The sequence below is a fragment of the Pogoniulus pusillus genome, chromosome 39 (genome assembly GCF_015220805.1).
Source record: "Pogoniulus pusillus isolate bPogPus1 chromosome 39, bPogPus1.pri, whole genome shotgun sequence".
Taxonomy (NCBI): Eukaryota; Metazoa; Chordata; class Aves; order Piciformes; family Lybiidae; genus Pogoniulus; species Pogoniulus pusillus.
The window spans coordinates 3,334,248-3,357,568 of record NC_087302.1 but is presented as its reverse complement, the minus strand read 5'-3'; the positions used below and the strand labels follow the sequence as shown (position 1 = coordinate 3,357,568).

General features: G+C 60.1%; 3 protein-coding genes and 2 non-coding genes across 6 annotated transcripts in view; 3 read left to right on the top strand and 2 right to left on the bottom strand.

Moving 5' to 3' along the window:
* Positions 1-3,911, bottom strand: part of MDM4 (MDM4 regulator of p53) — a 32,905-nt gene extending 28,994 nt beyond the window's left edge. The window contains exon 1 of the mRNA XM_064173558.1: positions 3,734-3,911. The gene's annotated coding sequence lies outside the window, so the exon portion shown is untranslated. The remainder of the gene's footprint in view (positions 1-3,733) is intronic.
* LOC135191344 (basic proline-rich protein-like) lies at positions 2,359-3,831 on the top strand. The gene has a single exon (XM_064173565.1). The coding sequence runs from the start codon at positions 2,359-2,361 to the stop codon at positions 3,829-3,831; it is 1,473 nt and encodes a 490-aa protein (XP_064029635.1).
* A 1,298-nt stretch (positions 3,912-5,209) lies between the features above and the next one.
* Positions 5,210-5,282, top strand: TRNAK-UUU (transfer RNA lysine (anticodon UUU)). The gene has a single exon. It is a non-coding gene; the product is annotated as a tRNA-Lys (tRNA).
* A 179-nt stretch (positions 5,283-5,461) lies between these two features.
* TRNAK-UUU (transfer RNA lysine (anticodon UUU)) lies at positions 5,462-5,534 on the bottom strand. Its single transcript has one exon. It is a non-coding gene; the product is annotated as a tRNA-Lys (tRNA).
* A 2,003-nt stretch (positions 5,535-7,537) lies between these two features.
* PIK3C2B (phosphatidylinositol-4-phosphate 3-kinase catalytic subunit type 2 beta) overlaps positions 7,538-23,321 on the top strand; it is a 39,566-nt gene continuing 23,782 nt past the window's right edge. Inside the window, exons 1-5 of one of the 2 annotated variants that reach the window (XM_064173500.1) lie at positions 7,538-7,587; positions 16,803-17,787; positions 21,461-21,561; positions 21,715-21,869; positions 22,006-22,126. In XM_064173500.1, the coding sequence (XP_064029570.1) occupies positions 16,873-17,787; positions 21,461-21,561; positions 21,715-21,869; positions 22,006-22,126 (1,292 nt within the window). In that variant the 5' untranslated portion in view covers positions 7,538-7,587; positions 16,803-16,872. Of the gene's footprint in view, positions 7,588-15,349; positions 15,365-16,802; positions 17,788-21,460; positions 21,562-21,714; positions 21,870-22,005; positions 22,127-23,321 lie in introns of those variants that run through there. The other variant, XM_064173501.1, reaches the window with a different exon arrangement.

Sequence of the window (23,321 nt, the reverse complement as noted above, 5' to 3'; positions counted from 1 at the left end):
TGCCAGCACCTCCTGCCCAGCCACCTCCTCACCTGGCTTGTGCCACATACACCACCCTGGCAACAGGAAGCTGCATCCCCAGCTCCAGCAATGCCAGCTGCACCTTTTCTCTGGGCCACACACTTCACCTGGTTGGCATCACTGAGCTGCCAACAAGCTCACACAGGTCCTCTGGGAGCTGCAGGATGCCAGCCAAGGCAGCAGCAAAGCTCCAACCTCCCAGCAAGTGCTGCCTTGCCACGGTGCTACTCTGAGACCTTGCCAGAGTGGAGTGGTCATTTAGAAGCTCCTGGCTGGGAGGTGGCAGCAAGAAGAGAGGAAATTGGACTGGGAGTGATAGGGTTTGACACATTTCCCACTTTACAGGCTGCCTGACATGCAGTTTTTTGCTGTCCTGCACTCAGTGGAGTGCTCTAATTGGCTGCTCTGGCATCGATTTGGCATTGAAGCAGTGGGGGGGAAAAAAGAAATAGGCTCTGCTAGGAAAAGTGTCCAGAGAAAAGCCCAAAGTCAGAGAATCACAGCATGGTTTGGGTGGGAAGGGACCTGCAAAGGTCAGCCAGTCTGAGCCCTCCTAGGGCAGGTTGCTCAGAGCCTTCTCCAGCCTGACCCTGAGCATCTGGCTAAGCTGTCAGCCCATGGCTTGGATGGCAACACTCTGTGCTGGGTTAGGAACTGGCTGGAAGGCCAGACCCAGAGAGTGGTGGTGAATGGTGCCACATCCAGCTGGCAGCTGGCACTAGTGGTGTCCCTCAGGGATCTGTGCTGGGCTCCAACCTCTTTAACATCTTCATAGATGAGCTGGATGAGGGCATGGAGTCAGTCATCAGCAAGTGTGCAGATGACACCAAGCTGGGGGCAGATGTGGCTGGGTTGGAGGGCAGAAGGGCTCTGCAGCAGGACCTTGACCCCCTGGACAGATGGGCAGAGTCTAAGGGGATGGCTTCAATAGCTCCAAGTGCAGGGTGCTGCACTTTGGCCACAGCAACCCCATGCAGAGATACAGGCTGGGGTCAGAGTGGCTGAGAGCAGCCAGACAGAGAGGGATCTGGGGGTGCTGATTGATACCCACCTGAACATGAGCCAGCAGTGTGCCCAGGTGGCCAAGAGAGCCAGTGGCATCCTGGCCTGCATCAGGAATGGTGTGGCCAGCAGGAGCAGGGAGGTCATTCTGCCCCTGGACTCTGCACTGCTCAGACCACACCTTGAGTGCTGTGTTCAGTTCTGGGCCCCCCAGTTTAGGAGGGACATTGAGATGCTTGAGCGTGTCCAGAGAAGGGCAACGAGGCTGGGGAGAGGCCTTGAGCACAGCCCTACGAGGAGAGGCTGAGGGAGCTGAGATTGGTTAGCCTGGAGAAGAGGAGGCTCAGGGCAGACCTCATTGCTGTCTACAACTACCTGAGGGGAGGTTGTGGCCAGGAGGAGGTTGCTCTCTTCTCTCAGGTGGCCAGCACCAGAACGAGAGGACACAGCCTCAGGCTGTGCCAGGGGAGATTTAGGCTGGAGGTGAGGAGAAAGTTCTTCCCTGAGAGAGTCATTGGACACTGGAATGGGCTGCCCGGGGAGGTGGTGGAGTCGCCGTCCCTGGAGCTGTTCAAGGCAGGACTGGACGTGGCACTTGGTGCCATGGTCTGGCCTTGAGCTCTGTGCTAAAGGGTTGGGCTTGATGATCTGTGAGGTCTCTTCCAACCCTGATGATACTGTGAAATACTGTGAAATCTCTAGGGTGCTGGAGGCCCTGAGATGATGCTACTGAAGCATGGCTCATGCTTTTGACACTTGGTTTAGTCCTCTTTATTCCTGCCCATAAAGACAGCCTGAAAGCATTTCTGCTTGGAAGTTCAGACACAGGCTGCTGCTCTGGCTGCCCAACGCACACCACCCCCTGCTCAGCACCGGTGAGACCACAGCTTGAGTACTGCCTTCAGTTTTGGGTTCCTCGCTCCAAGAAGGACATTGAGAGGCTGGAGCAGGACCAGAGAAGGGCAACGAAGCTGGGGAAGGGTCTGCAGAAGAGGGCTGGGGAGGAGCAGCTGCGGGAGCTGGGGGTGCTCAGCCTGAAAAGGAGGCTGAGGGCAGAGCTCATCGCTCTCGGCAGCTCCCTGAAAGGAGGCTGCAGCCAGGTGGGGGTTGGGGCTCTGCTCCCACCGAACAAGCGGCGGGACAAGACGAAATGACCTCAGGTCGCAGCAGGGGAGGTTTAGGTTGGGTATCAGAAGAAACTTCTTGGCTGGAAGAGTTCTCAAGCACTGGCCCAGGCTGCCCAGGGTTAAATCCTCACCTCCGGAGGCGTTTCAAAGCCGCAGAGGGCCGCGGCTTAGCCCCAGCCCGGGCGGACTTAGAGAGTGGTTGGACTGGATGAGCCCAAAGGGCTTTGCCAGCCACGGCTCTACGAGCCTGTCCCCTCCCGGTGCCGTGGGTGTGGGTGCCGCTCTCCCAAGCACCCACTCCCCTGGGCACAGGTCTCGGCTTTCTGCGCCCCCGCTCAGCCCTGCACCCCCGGATCTTCACCGCACCTCGCCCCGAAGCTTCACTGCCGCCTTCCCCCGGTCCCCGCCGCCCTCCCTGCTCCCCCAGCTCAGCCTGCCGGGTCCCAGCTCACCCTGCCGGGTCCTGCAGCACCGCCGAGCCCCCAGCTCACCCTGCCGGGTCCCAGCTCACCCTGCTGGGTCCCGCAGCACTCCCGAGCCCCCAGCTCACCCTGCCGGGTCCCAGCTCACCCTGCCGGGTCCTGCAGCACCCCCGAGCTCCCAGCTCACCCTGCCGGGTCCCGCAGCACCCCCGAGCCCCCAGCTCACCCTGCCGGGTCCTGCAGCACCCCCGAGCCTCCAGCTCAGCCTGCCGGGTCCCGCAGCACCCCCGAGCCCCCAGCTCACCCTGCCGGGTCCCGCAGCACCCCCGAGCCCCCAGCTCCCCCTGCCGGGTCCCAGCTCACCCTGCCGGGTCCCGCAGCACCCCCGAGCCCCCAGCTCACCCTGCCGGGTCCCGCAGCACCCCCGAGCCCCCAGCTCACCCTGCCGGGTCCCAGCTCACCCTGCCGGGTCCCAGCTCACCCTGCCGGGTCCCGCAGCACCCCCGAGCCTCCAGCTCAGCCTGCCGGGTCCTGCAGCACCGCCGAGCCCCCAGCTCACCCTGCCGGGTCCCAGCTCACCCTGCTGGGTCCCGCAGCACTCCCGAGCCCCCAGCTCACCCTGCCGGGTCCCAGCTCACCCTGCCGGGTCCTGCAGCACCCCCGAGCTCCCAGCTCACCCTGCCGGGTCCCGCAGCACCCCCGAGCCCCCAGCTCACCCTGCCGGGTCCTGCAGCACCCCCGAGCCTCCAGCTCAGCCTGCCGGGTCCCGCAGCACCCCCGAGCCCCCAGCTCACCCTGCCGGGTCCCGCAGCACCCCCGAGCCCCCAGCTCACCCTGCCGGGTCCCAGCTCACCCTGCCGGGTCCCGCAGCACCCCCGAGCCCCCCGCTCACCCTGCCGGGTCCCGCAGCACCCCCGAGCCCCCAGCTCACCCTGCCGGGTCCCAGCTCACCCTGCCGGGTCCCAGCTCACCCTGCCGGGTCCCGCAGCACCCCCGAGCCCCCAGCTCACCCTGCCGGGTCCCAGCTCACCCTGCCGGGTCCCAGCTCACCCTGCCGGGTCCCGCAGCACCCCCGAGCCCCCAGCTCACCCTGCCGGGTCCCGCTGCACCCCCGAGCCCCCAGCTCACCCTGCCGGGTCCCGCAGCACCCCCGAGCCTCACCCTACAGCTGCTCCATGGGCCCCGCGGGTCGCCCTGCAGGCCGGGGGCGGGGGACGCGACCCCCTAGCTCCCCCGAGGGCTGCTCTCCACCATCTTAGCGGGGGTCCGGGCCGCCGCTTCCCCTCGCAGGCAACATGGCTGCGGGGGTGGCTTCCGCGGAGGCGCCGCGACTGGCGGAGCTGCACCATAGAGCGCCACGGAAGCGGCTGCTAGAGAGGACGAGAGCCCCGGAGCGGCGAGCGCGTCCGCCCCAGCCGCAGTGGAGGACCGAGCTGCAGGAAGGAGCGCGTAACCCCCGCGCCCGCCCGCTCCGAACCCCCCAGCTCCGTGCAACCCCTGCGAGCTCAGTGCAGAGTGTGCGGTCCGGTGCAACCCCTGCGAGCTCTGTGCAGAGTGTCCGGTCCTGTGCAACCCCTGCGAGCTCAGCGCAGAGTGTCCGGTCCTGTGCAACCCCTACACGCTCTGTGCAGAGTGTCCGGTCCGGTGCAACCCCTACGCGCTCTGTGCAGAGTGTCCGGTCCTGTGCAACCCCTGCGAGCTCAGTGCAGAGTGCCCGGTCCTGTGCAACCCCTGCGAGCTCAGTGCAGAGTGTCCGGTCCATTGCAACCCCTGCGAGCTCAGTGCAGAGTGTCCGGTCCAGTGCAACCCCTGCGAGCTCTGTGCAGTGTCCGGTCCAGTGCAACCCCTGCGATCTCTGTGCAGAGTGTCCGGTGCAGTGCAACCCCTGCGAGCTCAGTGCAGAGTGTCCGGTCCATTGCAACCCCTGCGAGCTCAGTGCAGAGTGTCCGGTCCATTGCAACCCCTGCGAGCTCTGTGCAGAGTGTCCGGTGCAGTGCAACCCCTGCGAGCTCAGTGCAGAGTGCCCGGACCGGTGCAACCCCTGCGAGCTCAGCGCAGAGTGCCCGGACCGGTGCAACCCCTACGAGCTCAGTTCAGAGTGCCCGGTCCAGTGCAACCCCTACGCGCTCAGCGCAAAGTGTGCAGTCTGGTGCAAACCCTGCGATCTCTGTGCAGAGTGTCCGGTCCGGTGCAACCCCTACGAGCTCAGTGCAGAGTGCCCGGTCCAGTGCAAACCCTACACACTCAGCGCAGAGTGCGCGGTCCGGTGCAACCCCTACGCACTCAGTGCAGAGTGCGCGGTCCAGTGGAAACTCCCCAGCCCAATGCAACCCCTACGAGCTCAGCGCAAAGTGCGCGGTCCGATGCAACCCGCTGCGGGCTCGGTGAAAATCCTCCCAGCCGGGTGCAAACCCTTACAGACCCGATGCAAACTCTCCACGCCGGAACTGCGCAATAAGGTACAGATCTGCGCCCCTCTCCGTCAGCCCTCCCGTAGGTCCGTGTCGTCAGCCCAGCTGTGCCCCCGGTTCCATAGAAGGACCCCTCCTTATCTCCATCGGCTGGGTAAAAGCCCCCAGCGTCCCCACCAACGCAGAGGTGCGCTCAAAATGACAGCCTGGGAAACGCTGAGCAAGAGCCCGGATAGCTCAGTCGGTAGAGCATCAGACTTTTAATCTGAGGGTCCAGGGTTCAAGTCCCTGTTCGGGCGGTTGAGTTTTTTCTTTCTTTTCCTCTCCTATTTTTTTTCTTTCTCTTCTTTATTTCCCTGCCAATGTTGTCCAGGAGCACAGCAGAGACCTCCCGACGGGAGAAATCGCTCCCGCGTGGGTGTGCAACGGGAGAAGGAAAAAAAATAAAGGCGGGAGAGAGGGAAAACAAAAAGCGGTTCGCCCGAACAGGGACTTGAACCCTGGACCCTCAGATTAAAAGTCTGATGCTCTACCGACTGAGCTATCCGGGCTCTGGTTTCGGTGGTGGCACTGCCTCCTCATCACTCTACCCGCCCACTGCGCTGCTGTTTGTATTTTTCTGTCTGTCCCACACTGCTTGCATTCCGCTCTCTGCACCTCACTACCCTCACCCTCCTACTTGCCCTCTCTTCCCCCTAACCTCCCGCTGCCCACTCCTTTCTGCACCCCCCTGCTTGTACCTCCCTCTCTGCAACCCACTGCCCTCTTCCCCCTACCCTCCTGATGCCCACTCCTTTCTGCACCCCCCTGCTTGTATCTCCCTCTCTGCAACCCACTGCCCTCTGCCCCCTACCCTCCTGATGCCCACTCCTTTCTGCACCCCCCTGCTTGTACCTCCCTCTCTGCAACCCACTGCCCTCAACTTCCTACCTGCCCCCTCTCCTTTCTATTCTCCTGCCTGTACCCTCCTACCTGATCCTTTCTGCCTGCACCTCATTGTCCTCCACTTCCCCACAGCCACTCAGTGGCCATTGCCCAGTCTGGGATATTGAGGAATTGATTCTGTGTGGAATGGGGGTCAGGAGAGTCCTGCAGAGGAAGGACCCGCAGCAGGTACCCTTTGGGGGTACCTCTGCCTCTTCTCCCCCACAGCAATGCAAAATGCAACTGGGAAAGTAGTACTGTAGAACCCTGGGATGTTTCAAAGGGAGTTAAGCGAGAGGCAAAGAGGAGGAGGACAGGGAATGTTCCATCCCTGGATAAAGGTTACAGGGAAGGGTGTTTCATTAGTGAGATTTCTCCTGCAGCCCCCCTTGCAGCCCATCCCCAGCCTGTGTGTGATGACTCCCATCAGCCGGTGGATGCAGCCCATGGGATCCTGCAGGAGAAGGTGGTGCCAACTGGGATCGTTTTCCCATCAGAGTCTGGTGGGTGATGGGACCTGAGGGTGCCCAACCACACCGGGAGACCCCACCCCAAGTCCTTACATCCCCCTGCACAGTGTGGTGAGCCCTGCAACAACCTCCATCCTTTCATCTCCTCTGGGATCTCCAGGGAGGTCAGGGTAACAAACCCAAACCACAGGCTGTGACCCGCAGCCCTCTCCGTGTGGCTTGTGGCTCCCCAGTGTGGCACTGGGATTGCAGAGGTGGGTGTTACCCGCCGGAGAGAGCCTGCCAGGACCAGCTGCCAGGAGAACTAAATCACAGCCCCTGCTGCGATGGCCCCAGCACATCTGTCACCCACCCTGTCCTTGTGCTGCTGCCCCTGCTCTCCCCCAAGCCTCAGGGCTGGCTGCTACAGGCAGGAGCTGGTCCCTACCAAGCTGGAGGGGGATGGTCTGGAGACCAGTATGAACGCTCCAGCCCCAGTGGGGTAGCTCTAGGGTGTCTCAGCACTGTCCTGCACCTCCCCGGAGGGCTACAGAGGAGCACCTGCAGTAGCCCAGTGGGAAGCAGCAGGAGATGGGTGCTGATGGGGACCTCAGGGGTGACCCCCAGGTGGGGGTGCAGCGTTTTGGGGAAGTGGAGGGGGCTGACAAAAGGAGTAGAAGGAGCTCATTGCCCACCCATCATCGAGTGGGGCAGTGTCTCCGAATGATAAAAGAGATGAGGGAAGCATCCTGGGGAATCCGGGCAGGAAAAGTGGCATCATCCCGTGGACACGGAGGGAGATGCTGTGGGACCATTCTGGGACCACGAGGAGAAGCTTAGAAGCATCCCGGAGTTTCCCAGCGGCATCCCAGGACCGTGGAAGAAGAAGCTGGGAGCATCCCTACGCCACGAAATGGGAAGCGGGGAGTCACCGGGAACCCACCGGGATCCGTCCTCGCCTCGTCCTCCCCCCCGCCCCCCCCCCCCCCCCCCCTCCCATCCCCGAGCATCCTCCCGCTTCCCCGGGCTCCGTGCAATGCGAAAGGCCGCCGGGAGATGGCCCCGCTCCGCGCTGAGCTCCTCCATTGTCCGCCGTCGCCGTGCTCCCTCCCTTCCTCCGTCCCTCCTCCATCCCTCCTCCTCCTCCTCCCGCCGCCGCCGCGGCGCGGCCCCGCCGCCGCCGCCGCCCGCCCGGCCCCCGCCCGGCCCCGCCGCAGCCCGCTCGGAGCAGGTAGGGCTAAGCCCCCCGGGAGGGGGTGGGTGGGAATGGTTTGGGTTTGGGAGGTGGGATGGGGTAAGCAGGTTGGGTCTGCAATAAGCAGCTCGTTTCGGGGCGGGGGGGGTGGGGGGGTTGTGGTTTTCCCTTCCCTTAAAAAATAAGGAGTCGATCCTAGATCCAGAAAGAATTCCAGCGCCTGGGAAATGTGGGAGCTCCACTCGGGGCGGGGGGGCGGGGGGGTGTATGTGTGTGGGGAGGGGGTGCGGCGAATTTTTTTCAGCCCAGTCTGGTGGTTTTCCACCCCCACCCCCCCAAAAAAAACCTCCCGGGGGGAAGAGGAAGGGGGGCGGAGAGGGATCCCAGCTGCTGCACCACCACCCCCCCCTCCCAGGGCTGGGAATGGGCTTGGGAAATGCACTCTAGGGGCTGAGGATTGGGGAGCTGCGGGGTGGGGGTGCGGGGGGCAGGGAAAGTTGGGCGATTTTTGTGCGCGGAACAATGAAACGGGGAGCGTCGCGGTGCAAAGTTGCGAAGTGAAGTGGTGAGGGTGGGGGTGCTGCTCCTTCCCAGCATCTCAGACACCCCCCCCGCCCCGCTACCCTCTCCCGGAGCTGAGATAGGGATGGAGATAGGGACTGGGATAGGGATGGGAACGGAGACAGGGATGAAGACAGAGAGAGGGATAGGGATGAAGACAGAGAGAAGGATGGGGATGAAGACAGAGAGAGGGATGGGCATGAAGACAGAGAGAAGGATGGGCATGAAGACAGAGAGAAGGATGGGGATGAAGACAGAGAGAAGGATGGGCATGAAGACAGAGAGAAGGATGGGGATGAAGACAGAGAGAAGGATGGGGATGAAGACAGAGAGAAGGATGGGCATGAAGACAGAGAGAGGGATGGGCATGAAGACAGAGAGAAGGATGGGCATGAGGACAGGGATGGAGACAGAAATGGGTACAGGGACGAGGATAAACGTAGGGATGGATACAAGGGGGGATGTCCTTGATAGGGGGACAGGGATAGGGATGGGAACAGGAAGAGGGATGAAGGTAGGGCTAGGCACGGCGACAAGGATAGGGGTGGTGGTGACAAGGATAGGGACGGTGGTGGCAAGGATGGGAGCAGGAACAGGCCAGCGCTTGTGCAGCTGAGAAGGGGCAGCTTGTCCCACCAAAGGCAGGGCGCAGGCGTGGGCTCAGTGTCCAGTGCATGGGGCCAGGAAGGAGCTGTGGGGGTGCTGGATGCGCTGCGGTGCTCCTGCAGCACAGTGCTGTGGCTCCTGAGCCTGCAGAAAGGCTCCTGGGTGTGCTTCAGCAGCGAGCTCCGGAGGCACAGGAGCTGTTACCCCGAGCAGAGCAGCTCTGTTGACTCGGCCACAGCTGTGTCTGGGAGGCCAAGCACGAGTGTCGCTGCTCGCAGGCTGTGGGCTGGGGTGAGCTACCACCAGCAGTGCTCAGAACAATCCATTTCTTCTCCTGCCGAAGCAGGAGGGATGAGTTAGTGGAGAGCTGTGGGACAGAGGGAAACCTGCCTGGCAAATGGGGCAACCCAGCTCTCCCGGGCTAACCGCCCCGACCGGGTACCTGCCCCACCTCACCTCCTAAACACAGTGGAATGAGGCTGGGGAGGAGATGCACGCTGCTGCCAGGAGCTGCAGGGAGCTGCCTTTCCAGCCCAGCAGCCATGCAGCCTTCCTTGCATGCTGCTATGCAAGTAGCTCTGTGTGTGTGTGTGAGCATTGCCTGGATGCGTGCTGAGGATGGGGGTGAAGCTGAGGCACAGTGAGGATGGGGGTGAAGCTGAGGCACAGTGAGGATGGGAGTGAAGCTGAGGCACACTGAAGATGGGACTGAAGCTTGATGCACACTGAGGATGGGGGTGAAGCTTCATGCACAGTGAAGATGGGGGTGAAGCTTCATGCACAGTGAGGATGGGACTGAAGCTTGATGCACACTGAGGATGGGGATGAAGGTGATGTATACTGAGGATGGGGGTGAAGCTTGATGCACACTGAGGATAGGGGTGAAGCTGAGGCACACTGAGGATGGGAGTGAAGCTTGATGCACACTGAGGATGGGTAGAATGGGGGTGAAGCTAATCCACACTGATGATGGAGGTGGAGCTGATGCACACTGGGGATGAGGGTGAAGCTAATCCACACTGAGGATGGGAGTGAAGCTGATGCACGGTGAAGATGGGAGTGAAGCTTGATGCACACTGAGGATGGGGATGAAGGTGATGTATACTGAGGATGAGGATGAAGCTTGATGCACACTGAGGATGAGGGTGAAGCTAATCCACGCTGAGGATGGGGGTGAAGCTTGATGCACACTGAGGATGGGGATGAAGGTGATGTATACTGAGGATGAGGATGAAGCCTGATGCACACTGAGGATGAGGGTGAAGCTAATCCACGCTGAGGATGGGGGTGCAGGGCAGGAAGGTGTGTGTGAGGTCGAGGTGCTGCTGATGTTGGGGGTGCTGTGGTCCTGAGCTGTATGGAGAAGGATCGCAGAGGCTGTAGTAGCAGCAGCATCCACAGCCCTGTCTCAGGGAGGTGTTTCCTTGCCTGTGGGATGCTCACGTGTCCGTGGTGCTTCCTTGGACTGTGGCTCTCTCTCACCACGTCTAAACCCCGTGGGCAGAGCAGCTGAAGGAGTCAGTCCCACCTAACGGGGTGCTGTGGGCAGAAGGGTGCACCCCGGGTGCTGCATGGCCTCTGTGCACCCTCTCCTCGGTTCAGCTGTAGGAGCAGCTGGGTCTGGGGGATCCCCGTGGCAGCAGGGAACAGCCCTGTGCAGTGTGTGGCGTGGGGACAGCTGCAGTCACAGCAGGATCCGTCGGGTACATTGAGAAGAGTGTGGCCAGGAGGTCAAGGGAGGATCTCCTCCCCCCTCTGCTCTGCCCTACTGAGGCCACAGCTGGAGTACTGGGGTCCAGTCCTGGGATCCTTGGTTTGAGAGAGGCAGGGAGCACTGGGGAGAGTCCAGCAGAGGCTCCAGAGAGGCTGAGGGGTCCTGGAGCAGCTCTGTGAGAGCCCTGAGGCTGTGGAGCCTGGAGAAGAGCAGCTCCAGAGGGGATCTGATCAAGAGCTAAAGGGTGAGGGGAAAGAGGATAGGGCCAGACTCTTGTCAGTGGTGCCCACAGACAGGGCAAGGGGCAGAGGGCACAAACTGGAACCCAGAAGGTTTCACTGGAGTTTAAGGTGTGAGGATGCTGGAGGCCTGCAGCAGGCTGCCCAGAGAGGTTGTGGAGTCTCCTCTGGAGAGCTTCCAACCCCACCTGGGCACTGTGCTCCTGGGCAAGCTGCTGTGGGTGCCCTGCTTGAGCAGGGAGGTTGGACTGGATGATCTCCAGAGGTCCCTTCCAACCCCCACCATGCTGGGATCCTGTCCTTTGGGGCTCACCCTGGGTGCAGAGGGCACAGAGGGCAGCTCACTGCCACTCTCCAGCCCATCCATGCCAGCAGGACTTTACTCCTGGGTGCTGGAGCAGTGAGGAGCACCGAGGCTGGAGAGATGCCACGCTCCACAATGCCTGACTGGGTGTGTGTGGGGGAGCCTCCAGCTCCTCCTTGCCGAGCTGAGCTCCCCTGCTGCTGTGCCAGGGTGCAGCTGGGTGCCAGTGCCACAGGCAGACACCTCAGGCTGGCTGCTCGCCGCAGGGGAAGCTGAGATTTGCATAGGAGCCGAGCAGCAGAGCTGCTGTGCCGGGGGAGAACCTGACTGCCAGCACCCCCCTGGGGGGCTGAGCACCCTAAAAACCTCACCCTGGGGCTTGGGGCTGGGTGCTGGAGCAGACAGGGTTGAGTAATTCAGAAAGTTCAACCGTGGGGGGAGTGGAGGAAGTGTTTTGGCCCCATCATCAGGGTGCTTTGGCCCTGCTGGGTTCTCTTGGCCCTGCTGTGTTCTCTTGGCCCTGCTGGGTTCTCTTAGCCCTGTTGGGGTCTTTTGTCTCCCTTGTCAGAGCTGTTGTGGGGCCCAGAGCTTCCATGTGGGAACGCTGGAAGGGCTGCAGCGGTGTGGGTGGCTTTGCTGAAGGGTCCTACCCTCCCTCCTCGGATCCTTTGTGGCTGCTGGGTGAGGTTCAGCATATTTTGTGCAGCCCAGCATGTGGCTGTCACTGCAAAGGGGGGCTCTGACAGCCCCCCCACCCATGCAGCCCCCTGCCCCACACCTAGCTAGGGCCACCCCATTGTCCCCTCTGCTGTCCCCAAGGCAGACTCAGCTCTCAGCGCTAAGGGTGGTGTCTCTGCAGGGTTGCTGCCCTTGGCCAGGGGCTTTCCCAGCCCAAAGCCAAGCCATCAGCCCAGGGCAGGATTTCCTCCTGAGGGTGGAAATACGTAGGAAAATGATGGAAGAGCCTTTGGCATCAGCCAGCTTCACATCCTGCCTCCTCCAGAGAGCCTGGACCGAGCTGGGCTGCGTTCTGCTATTAATAGGAGCTGGATCAGCTTGGAGAGGAAGAAAATCCTCCAGGTTTAAGGCAACAGGTTGGGAGTGGCACAGGCTGCTGCCAGGTGTTTGCTCAGCTCTGGGTGGTGGCAGGGGCAGCAGCTGCCTGGTGGTGCTTTATTTCTTCACCTTATGAACTGCAGCCTGCAGGTCTCCATGGTGCAGTGCAGACGTGGCCCAGCCAGGGGAAGCTTCAGGCACCTTCGTGCCCAGCTTGGGGTGAGGGTGGCTGCTGAAGGGTGAAGTGGAGCTGGAACCCAGTGCAGGGACTCTGCTTGTGGGGCTGCATCCCAAGGAGTGGGAATCAGCTCTAGGTCCTCCCCCTCTTCTTCCCTCTCTCCCTCCTTCCCTCCCTCCTCCTGACTGGAACAGGAATCAGCTCTAGGTACTCCCTCCTTTCCTCTCTCCTTCCTTTCCTCTCTCCTTCCTTTCCTCTCTCCCTCCTTCTCTCCCTCTCTCCCTCCTCCTGACTGGAATAGGAATCCACACTAGGTCCTCCTTCCCTCCTTCCCTCTCTCCCTCCTTCCCTCCCTCCCTCCCTCCTCCTGACTGGAGTAGGAATCAGCTCTAGGTCCTCTCTCCTTTCCTCTCTCCCTCCTTCCCTCCCTCCCTCCCTCCCTCTCTCACTCCTCCTGACTGGAATAGGAATCAGCTCTAGGTTCTTCCTCCTTCCCTCTCTCCTTCTCTCTCTCCTTCCTTCCTTCCTTCCTTCCTTCCTTCCTTCCTTCCTTCCTTCCTTCCTTCCTTCCTTCCTTCCTTCCTTCCTTCCTTCCTTCCTTCCTTCCTTCCTCCCCTCCCTCCCTCCCTCCCTCTCTCCTTTCCTTCCTTCCTTCCTTCCTTCCTTCCTTCCTTCCTTCCTTCCTTCCTTCCTTCCTTCCTTCCTTCCTTCCTTCCTTCCTTCCTTCCTTCCTTCCTTCCTTCCTTCCTTCCTTCCTTCCCTCCCTCCCTCCCTCCCTCCCTCCCTCCCTCCCTCCCTTCGCCTGCCGGGGCAGACGCTGGGCATGCAGCATCCCACCCTGTTGAGCAGGAACAGCAGGACGGATGGATGGACTCGCAGCCCCAGAGGTGAAGGCTGCTGCTTTATCCTCCTCCTGGCAGCTCCTCCCTCCCCTGGATTATAAATGGGTGTGAATTGTCTCCCCTGATAGGCATAACCTCCATCCCCAGCTCCCACACCCCAGGGAAGTGCCCCTCCAGGGCTTGCTTTGCTTCCTGGCCCTCAGATGTTTGATGTCATCCCAGATGCTTTAGGACGTTTCTAGCTGCTCCCAACGCAGCTGCCTGCGAGGGGGAAGGGAGAGGTGGGTGAGTGGATGGATGGATGGATGGATGGATGGATGGATGGATGGAGCTAGGGGGATGTACAGTGAGCCCCCACCCTCCGTGGCAGTTGTGCCCCAGGCTGCCATCGCCAGGCACGGGGAGCTGGAGCTGCCTGCAGCGTTTGCTCCACCACAGGATCCCATGGGATGATTTTCTGCTCCGTTTCCCTCGTCCCTCCCAGCACTGAGCAGGTGCTGCTCAGCTGCTGGGGTGGCTGCAGGCAGTGCTGAGCCCACCCCCAAGTTCCTCCCCCTCCCCTGGTTCCTAAGGTCGTTGCATGAGGATTGGGATTGTCCCCCCTTGTCCCAGCAGTGCTTGGTGTGGGCACAGGGACAGCCCTCTGGGGGCCTCAAGCATCCTCTGCCCCAAAGCCCTGCAAAAGGACTGTCCCCAAGAGCCACAACAGAGCAGGAGCAGTTGTTTGTGGAGGGATTTTGAGGGGGGGTTACAGAGCCCCTGAGTCCTTGCTGGGGACGACCTGAGGGCTGCTGTCAGGCTGGGCTGGGCTGCTCCTGGGTGGGTCCAACTCTTGTGGCCTTGGAGAAATAAACTCTGTGGCATCTGCCAGCATCAAGGCGTGAAAGCCTCACCCTGAGCCTCCCTTTCCTTCCCTTCCCACCCAAGGAGAGTGCCCCAAAGGCATGCAGAGCCCAAGTGATGTTGGCCAGGCTGGCAGGCAGGGTGCTGACACTGGGACCTGCACCATGCTGCAAGCAGCAGATGCTCTGAAATCACATTTAAAGGTGCAAGAGGTCTCCAAAAGAGGCTTTGGAGGTGGTTTTACTGCCCAGTGATCTCATGGCAGGGGAGCTGGAACTAGATGATCTTTAAGGTCTTTTCCAACCTAAACTATTCTGATTCTCTCCCCTTCTCCATTCCTATCTTTATCCCCTTTCCCATCCCTATCCTAAACCCCATGCTCTTCCTCATTGCCATTCCCAACCCCGTCCCCATCCTCTTTCCCCATCCCTATCCCCTTTCACATCACCACTCCCTTCCACATCCCCATCCCCATCGCTATCCCCATCCCTATCCCTATCCCCTTCCCCATCCCTGTCTTTAAGGATCTTTAAGTTCCCTTCCAACCCGAACCATTCTATGACTCTCTTCCCTTCTCCATCCCTATCTCCATCCCCTTTCCTATCCCTATCCCCTTTCCCATCCCTACCCCAAACCCCATGTTCTCCCTCACTGCCATTGCCATTCCCATCCCCATCTCTATCCTCTTTCCTATCACCTCTTCCTTTCCCATCCCTATCCTCTTTCCTATCACCTCTTCCTTTCCCATCCCTATCCCCTTTCCTATCACCTCTTCCTTTCCCATCCCCATCCTCTTTCCTATCACCTCTTCCTTTCCCATCCCTATCCCCTTTCCTATCACCTCTTCCTTTCCCATCCCCATCCTCTTTCCTATCACCTCTCCCTTCCCCATCCCTATCCCCTTTCCTATCACCTCTTCCTTTCCCATCCCCATCCTCTTTCCTATCACCTCTCCCTTCCCCATCCCTATCCTCTTTCCTATCACCTCTTCCTTTCCCATCCCTATCCTCTTTCCTATCACCTCTCCCTTCTCCATCCCTATCCCCATCTCCTGGCTGTTCCAGCAGTCCCTGCTCAGCTCCTGGTGGAGGCAGGACCACTTTTGCCGGGGGCTGTCCCCGTGTGGGTCCAGCTGCATCCCAGTGGCGCAGGCAGGAGCCTCAACTGGAGCAAGCTCACAACATCAGCAAGATGCTGAAGCCTCTCTTGGAGCCAAGCTTGGGTTTGTGGCTTTGTCAGCCACAAAAGGAAAAGAAAATCAGTCTGAGTTTGTTGCTTTTGGGTTCGAAGCTCATTTCCTTTGTTCAGCTTCCAGGAGCCCAGAGCTGCCAGCTTTTGGGGTTTCTGTTTTTCCAGGAAAAGCCCACAGCTCCCAGCAGGGACCAGAGTGCTGGGGCAGGGAAGGTTTCCAGCCTGGCTTTCCACACCACAATGCCATTTTTTCCCAGTTAGAAAGCACAAAGCAGCTGGGTGAGTGAGGTGCCCGAGCAGGCAGGGGCTGGGAGCTGGGCTGCTGAGGGGGGTTGGAGCTGCCTGGCTTGCAGGAAATGTGTTTGCAGCAGGAGAAGCCTGGGCTGGGCTAATTGGGAGGACTGGGCTAATTGGGAGCCATCTGGTCTCCCGGGGTCAGTCTAGAGGGGGGATGTGTATGAGAGAGCTGCTGTGAGTGGCAATCAACAACAGGACTGGGAGGGGACAGTGGGAACCAGCCTGGTGACAATGGTGATGCTCCAATGGGTGTGCTGGAGGAGGCTGGTGGCTGGCAGAGACCTTTGAGGTCATCAAATCCAATCACTCACCCAGAGCTCACAACCCCACACAATACCAATCCCAAACAGTGTCCCTCAGCACCCAGGATGTAAACACCTCAGTAGTTTTTACCTGAGACCACAGAGAGAAGACCTCTGAGGTCATAGAAGCAGTCAGGGTTGGAAGAAACCACAAGCAACAGCCAGTTCCAACCCCCCTGCCATGCCCAGGGACACCCTACCCTAGAGCAGGCTGCACACAGCCTCAGCCAGCCTGGCCTCAAACACCTCCAGCCATGGGGCCTCAACCACCTCCCTGGGCAACCCAGTCCAGGCTCTCAGCACTCTCATAATGAAGAGTTTCCTCACCTCCAGTCTGAATCTCCCCTTTTCCAGCTTTGCTCCATTCTCCCCACTCCTATCACTCCCTGACAGCCTAAAAAAGTCCCTCCCCAGCTTTCTTGTAGCCCCCTTCAGATACTACAGGCTTCCTTAGTACAGGATCACAGGCTCACAGGATGCCAGAGATTGGAAAGGACCCAAAGAGCTCATCCAGTCCAACCCCCTGCCACAGCAGGACCACACAATGCAGCTCAGGGCACACAGGAACACATCCAGACAGGCCTGGAAAGGCTCCACACAAGGACACTCCACAACCTCTCTGGGCAGCCTGTGCCAGGGCTCTGGGACCCTTCCAGGCAAGAAGTTGCCTCTTGTGTTGAGCTGGAACCTCCTGTGCTGCAGCTTCCATCCATTGCTGCTTGTCCTATGCCAGGGAGCAGTGAGCAGAGCCTGTCCCCCCTGCTGACCCCCAGCCCTCAGAGAGTTACAGACATTGATTCAATCCCCTTTGAGTCTCCTCCTCTCCAGACTAAGCAGCCCCAGGGCCCTCAGCCTCCCCTCACCAGGCACTGCTCCACTCCCCTCCTCATCCTCATAGCCTTCCCTTGGACCCTCTCCAGCAGATCCCTGTCCCTCTTCACCTGGGGAGCCCAAACCTGAAGGCAGTGCTCAGGATGAGGTCTCAGCAGGGCAGAGCAGAGGCAGAGGAGAACCTGCTCACTGCCCCCCAGGATCCCACTGGCCCTGTTGGCCAGCAGGGCAGGGCACATTCCTGTGCCACAGACACTGGCCCTGACCCTTGCTGTCCCCTCTGGCAGGTGCCGGGCGGCTCTCAGCATGCCTTGCTCCTGAGCCCTGCGCACGGCAGCGCCGCTGGCCCCGGCAGCGATGTCCTCCACCCGCGGCGATGGGGAGCACTGGAAGTCGCTGGAGTCGGTGGGCATCAGCCGCAAGGAGCTGGCCCTGGCAGAGGCCCTGCAGATGGAGTACGATGCCCTCTCCCGCCTGCGGCAGGACAAGGAGGAGAGCAGAGCCAAGCAGCAAGGGGACCAAGCCCTCATCTCCTGGGATGAGCCCGCCGAGAGGAACGGCTGCGCCGGCATCAAAGCCGCCCGCGGGCTCTCTGGCTCCGACCCCACGCTCAGCTGCAACGTCTCGGTGCTGCCCGAGCCTCCCCCCACGCCTGGACCCACTCCTGGTCCCAGCCCGCCCCAGCTGGACCCCCAACCCTGGCTAAAGGGACCCCTGGCTGGGGACTACCTGTACATCTTCGAGGGGTCAGGAGGGGACTTGCTGGAGGAACCCCTCAACGGCACCTCCTCGCCCCACGACGGCGGAGGCAGCTCCCCGAAGAAGCTCTCGCCGCCGCCGCTGCCCCCCCGGCACCCTCTTTGGAGCTCTCCTGAGGGAAGCCAGCGCTCAGGGAAGGGATCTCCCCCATCCTCCAAAGGACCCCAGCCCAGGGACATCAACATGTTCTCAGCAGCCCAGGAGCGGGCTCAGGGCAAGCTGCTCGGGCGCCGCATCTCCGAGGAGGATCCCTACGGCATCGGCGGCTACGGCGGCATCAACGACGCCATCACCTGCCTCAACCTCAAGTCCACCTACGAGTCCCAGGTGCTGAGGGAAGCTTCCCGGGGCTGGAAAGAGGGCAGGAGCATCTTCGAGAAGGAATCGAGTGGCAAACCGGTGGCAAGGAGCAAGACCATGCCCCCCCAGGTGCCCCCGCGGACCTACGCCTCCCGCTTCGGCAGCCGCAAGAATCTGGCACCCAACAAGAACCGCAGGATCTCTGTCGACCCGGTGAGATGGGGGCAGGGCTGGGGAGGAGCAGCTGAGGGGGCTGGGAGTGTTCAGCCTGGGAAGGAGACCTTCTGGCTCTCGACAGCTCCTTGGGAAGGAGGCTGGAGCCAGGCGGGGGTTGGGCTCTTCCTCCTAGGAACGAGTGATAGGATGGATGCAGAGAGCAGCCAGGCAGAGAGGGAGCTGGGGGTGGTGGGAGAGAGGAGCTGCAGAGGAGGCAGCAGTGTGCCCAGGTGGGCAGCAGAGCCAATGGCATCCTGGGCTGGCTCAGGAGCAGTGTGGGCAGCAGGACAAGGGAGGTTCTTGTGCCCCTGTGCTCAGCACTGCTCAGGCCACCCCTGCAGTGTTGTGTCCAGTTCTGGCCTCCTCCATTGCAGAGAGATGCTGAGGTGCTGGAAGGTGTTTGGAGAAGGGCAGCAAGGCTGAGGAGGGGCCTGGAGCACAGCCCTGTGAGGAGAGGCTGAGGGAGCTGGGGGGGTGCAGCCTGCAGCAGAGGAGGCTCAGGGCAGAGCTGATTGCTGCCTGCAGCTGCCTGCAGGGAGGCTGTAGCCAGGTGGGGTTGGGCTCTGCTGCCAGGCAAGCAGCAACAGAAGGGGACAGAGGCTGAAGCTGTGCCAGGGCAGGTCTAGGCTGGATGTTGTTAGGAAGTTGTTGTCAGAGAGAGTGATTGGCACTGGAATGGGCTGCCCAGGGAGGTGGTGGAGTGGCTGTGGCTGGAGGTGTTGCAGCCAAGCCTGGCTGGGGCACTTAGTGCCATGGTGTGGTTGGTTGGGCAGGGCTGGGTGCTAGGTTGGGCTGGCTGAGCTTGGAGCTCCTTTCCAACCTGCCTGATTCTATGGTTCTCTGATGAGAGGACAGTGACCAGTGACAGGACAAGGGGCAATGGTGGAAGTTGAGACATAGGTTCCATCTGAACCTTAGGAAGATTATTTTCCCTGTGAGGGTGACAGAGCCTGGCACAGGCTGCCCAGGGGGGTTGTGGAGCCTCCCACTCTGGAGAGATTCAAAACCCACCTGGATGTGTTCCTGTGTGATCTGCTCTGGGTGATCCTTCTCTGGTAATGGGGCTGGACCAGATGAGCTTTTGAGGTCCCTTCCAGCCCCTGATATTGATTCTATGAGAGGAGATGGCCTCAAGTTGCACTACAGATAGTTTCCTCCTGAAGCACCTCCAGGGATAGTTTCCCCCTGAAGCACCTCCAGGGATGGTTTCCTTCTGAAGCACCTCCAGGGATGGTTTCCTCCTGAAGCACCTCCAGGGGTGGTTTCCTTCTGAAGCACCTCCAGGGATGGTTTCCTTCTGAAGCACCTCCAGGGATAGTTTCCCCCTGAAGCACCTCCAGGGATGGTTTCCTCCTGAAGCACCTCCAGGGATGGTTTCCTTCTGAAGCACCTCCAGGGATAGTTTCCCCCTGAAGCACCTCCAGGGATGGTTTCCTCCTGAAGCACCTCCAGGGATGGTTTCCTCCTGAAGCACCTCCAGGGGTGGTTTCCTTCTGAAGCACCTCCAGGGATGGTTTCCTCCTGAAGCACCTCCAGGGGTGGTTTCCCCCTGAAGCACCTCCAGGGATGGTTTCCCCCTGAAGCACCTCCAGGGATAGTTTCCTCCCGAAGCACCTCCAGGGATGGTTTCCTTCTGAAGCACCTCCAGGGGTGGTTTTCTTTACTTCTCCATCAGCAACAAGTCCTAGTTCTGAGTTAAAAAGTGCCCACACCTGATGCTTGGGGACGTGGCTGAGTGGTGGACCTGGTGGAGCAGGGTTAATGGCTGGATGATCTTGAGGGTCTTTTCCACCCTCAATGATTGTGATTCTAAGAGGATGAGATAAATCCTGGGGGAGATCTCCTTCCCTGTGGGCTGTCCCTCCCCTCTCTGAGGAGTGAAGGAGCACTGGTGGGGGTTGGGTGAAGTCCCTCTGGGCTTCCTCGCTGCCAGAAAGGGATTGTGAAGGGGCATTAAAATGGCCTTTAGCGGCTGCTGTGTTCTCTCTGCCTTTCTCTGCCTCCCAGGAGCTGCTGGCTGGGTCAATTGCTCTGACAGTGGCACCATTGTTCACTGCCAAAGAGCCATGGAGGCCCCAGGGACCCCCACGTGTTGGGGGGAGCCTGGCACGGTGATGCCGCCTGCCCGCAGCGGGTGAGCAGCGCATGGGGCTGGGCATGGGCAGGGCTGTGCTGGTGGCCTCAGGGTTGTCCTTGCCCGTCCTGAAGTGGTCTTACTTCCATCTGTGCCCATCCCTCCTCTCACTGGGGAATCTGCCTGCTGGGGAGGGGGGGTGTTGGAAACAGGCTGGGGGGCAGCAAGACCTTGTCTCTCCATATGGCTGTAGGGAAGGTGTTGGGTTGGATGTGGTCCTGCCCTGGCAGGGGAGTTGGACCTGAAGACCTCCAGAGGTCCCTTCCAACCCCTAACATCCTGTGATCATGGAATGGTTTGGGTTGGAAGGGATCCTAAAAGTGGTGGAGGTCTCATCCCTTGAGGCATTCAAGCTCAGGGCTCTTAGCAACCTGATCTAGTTGGGGCTGTCCCTGCCCACTGCCTTGGAGGTCCCTTCCAGCCCAACCTGTTCCATGGTTGTGATTACTGGAAGTCACTGACATGTTTCCAGAGATGCAGCCTGCATTGGGAGTGAAGCTCTGAGACAGTGGAAGTGGCTGGAGAAGTCAGAGTGGGAATTTAGGTTGGAGATCAGGAGAGATTTCTTTCCTGCAAGAGCGATCAGGGATTGGAGCAGGCTGCCCAGGGAAGTGGTGGAGTCCCCATCCCTGGAGGTGTTCATGAATCACAAACTCATTGAGGCTGGAAAAGACCTCTGAGATCATCAAGTCCAGCCTGTGAGCTAACACCAGGACATCAGCTAAGCCATGCCACCAAGTGCCACATCCAATCTTCTCTTAAAGACCTCCAGGGATGGGGACTCCACCACCTCCCTGGGCAAAAAGAACTGTGGCCATGACACTTGGGGTCCTGGTTTAGTGGTGGTGTTGGGTTGGACCTGATGGTTTTAGAGGCCTTTTGCAACCTTCACACAGGCTCACAGGATGCTAAGGGTTGGAAGGGACCTCCATAGATCATCCAGTCCAACCCTTGCCAGAACAGGACCATCCCAGTCTAGCTCAGGGCACACAGGAACACCTCCAGACAGGCCTGGAAAGGCTCCACACAAGGAGACTCCACAACCTCTCTGGGCAGCCTGTGCCAGGGCTCTGGGACCCTTCCAGGCAAGAAGTTCTTCCTCATGTTGAGCTGGAACCTCCTGTGCTGTAGTCCTATCCTGGGGTGCAACTGAGCTGAGTTTGTCCCCTGCCTCTTGACCCCCAACCCTCAGATGTGTATAGATCTCCTCTAAGCCTTCTCTTCTCCAGACCAAACAGCCCCAGCTCCCTCAGCCTCTCCTCATCAGGCAGGCTCCAGCCCCTTCATCATCTTCTTAGCCCTCCCTTGGACTCTTCCCAGTCGATCCCTGTCCCTCCTGAACTGGAGAGCCCAAACCTGAGCGCAGTATTCCAGGTGAGGTCTCAGCAGGGCAGAGTAGAGGAGAAGGAACCTGAGTGACTCCACCATTCTGTGAGAGGAGAGGTTGATTTCCACAGGCTGACAATGGCCTTGCTGGGTGGGTGGTGGGCAGGGGGCACTGCAGCTGGCTGCTGGGCTGATGCTTTGCTCCCCTAGGTTGCCCCCCGGCCCCATTCCATCACCAATGGCTATGAGCTCTTTGAAGTCTCGGAGGAGCGGGACGAGGAGGTGGCTGCCTTCTGCCACATGCTGGATGTGTGAGTAGCTGCCCAGGGCTGGAGCATCCCACTAGAAAATGCTCCAAAGCTGCTGGTTTGGGATTTATTTTAGGGAGGGGGAGGGGTGGGGAAGCTGTGGAACAAACCCCCCCAAAGCAAAGCAGCATCCCTGACCCATCCCTGTCCCTGCAGGCTGCGGTCTGGCTACAGCACCAAGGATTATTCCCTCACCGGCTTGGTGTGGAGCTCTGTCAACCTCAGCCCTGAGCAGCTGGGCCACGGTGTCAGCCTGAAGGTGACAGTGGTGTGTGACAGCCTGCGGGAGCCTCTCACCTTCACCTGTGACTGTGAGTGTCCTGCACAGCCCTCTGCTGCTTGCAGCAGGCGGGGGAGGGATGCTGCGCTCCGGCGAGCCCTGGGGGAAACCTCAGCGTGGAGCATCAGCATCCCTGGAGCCCACAGCCTTGCTGCTTCCCCCTGCAGGCTCCTCCACCGTGGACCTGCTCATCTACCAGGCGCTGTGCTACACTCACGACGAGCTGCACACCGTCGACGTGGAGGACTTCGTGCTCAAGATCTGTGGCTTGGAGGAGTTCCTGCAGAAGTGAGTGTGGTGCTGGGGCTGTGGCAGGGGGTGACACACCTCAGTCACCCACCCCCCCAGGGCTCCCTCTGCTCAGCTGTGGCTCCAGATGGCTTTTCATAGAATTGTTTTCATAGAATCAAGCAGGTTGGAAGAGAGCTCCAAGCTCATCCAGTCCAACCTATCCCCCAGCCCTAGCCAGTCAACCAGACCATGGCACTGAGTGCCTCATCCAGGCTTTTCCTGAACACCTCCAGGGATGGGGACTCCACCACCTCCCTGGGCAGCCCATTCCAATGCCAATCACTCTCTCTGACAACAACTTCCTCCTCACATCCAGCCTAGACCTCCCCTGGCACAGCTTGAGACTGTGTCCCCTTGTTCTATTGCTGGTTGCCTGGCAGCAGAGCCCAACCCCACCTGGCTACAGCCTCCCTTCAGGTAGTTGTAGACAGCAATGAGCTCTGCCCTGAGCCTCCTCTTCTCCAGGCCAAACAACTACAACTCCCTCAGCCTCTCCTCTCCTCATAGGTGTGATGGAGTGCTTGGGACTGGAGCATCTCTGTGAGGAGGAGAGATTGAAAGCCAAGGAGTTGATTGGCTTGGAGAAGAGCAGCGTGAGAGGGGATCTGATCAGTACTCAGCTGGGCATGAGGATGGGGCTGGGCTCTTCTCAGTGGTGGCCACTGATAGGACAAGGGGCAATGGGCACAAACTGGAACCCAGGAGCTTTCTCTTGAACTTAAGGAGAAACTCTTCAGTGTGAGGGTGCTGGAGGCCTGGAGCAGGCTGCCCAGAGAGGTTGTGGAGCCTCCTCCTTTGGAGAGATTCCAACCCCACCTGGCCACTGTGATCCTGGGCAAGCTTCTGTGACTGCCCTGATTTAGCAAAGGGGGTTGGAATGGAGTCTTGGGTGCAGTTCTGGAGCCTCCAGCACAAGCAGGACATGGAAGTGTTGGAGCCAGTCCAGAGGAGGCCACCAAGATGCTGAGAGGGCTGCAGCAGCTCTACTCTGAGGACAGGCTGAGAGAGTTGGGGCTCTGCAGCCTGGAGAAGAGAAGGCTTGGAGGAGACCTTGGAGTGGCCTTGCAGGATCTGAAGTGGGCTCCAGGAGGGCTGGGGAGAGACTATTGAGAAGGTCTGGGAATGCGAGGAGGAGGAGGAATGGGTTTGAAGTGGCAGAGGGGAGATGGAAAATGGATGATAGGAAGAAGTT

What these genes read in the sequence shown, in the direction of transcription:
- LOC135191344 (XM_064173565.1), top strand. Translation starts at nt 2,359, where the DNA reads ATGAGCCCAAAGGGCTTTGCCAGCCACGGCTCTACGAGCCTGTCCCCT.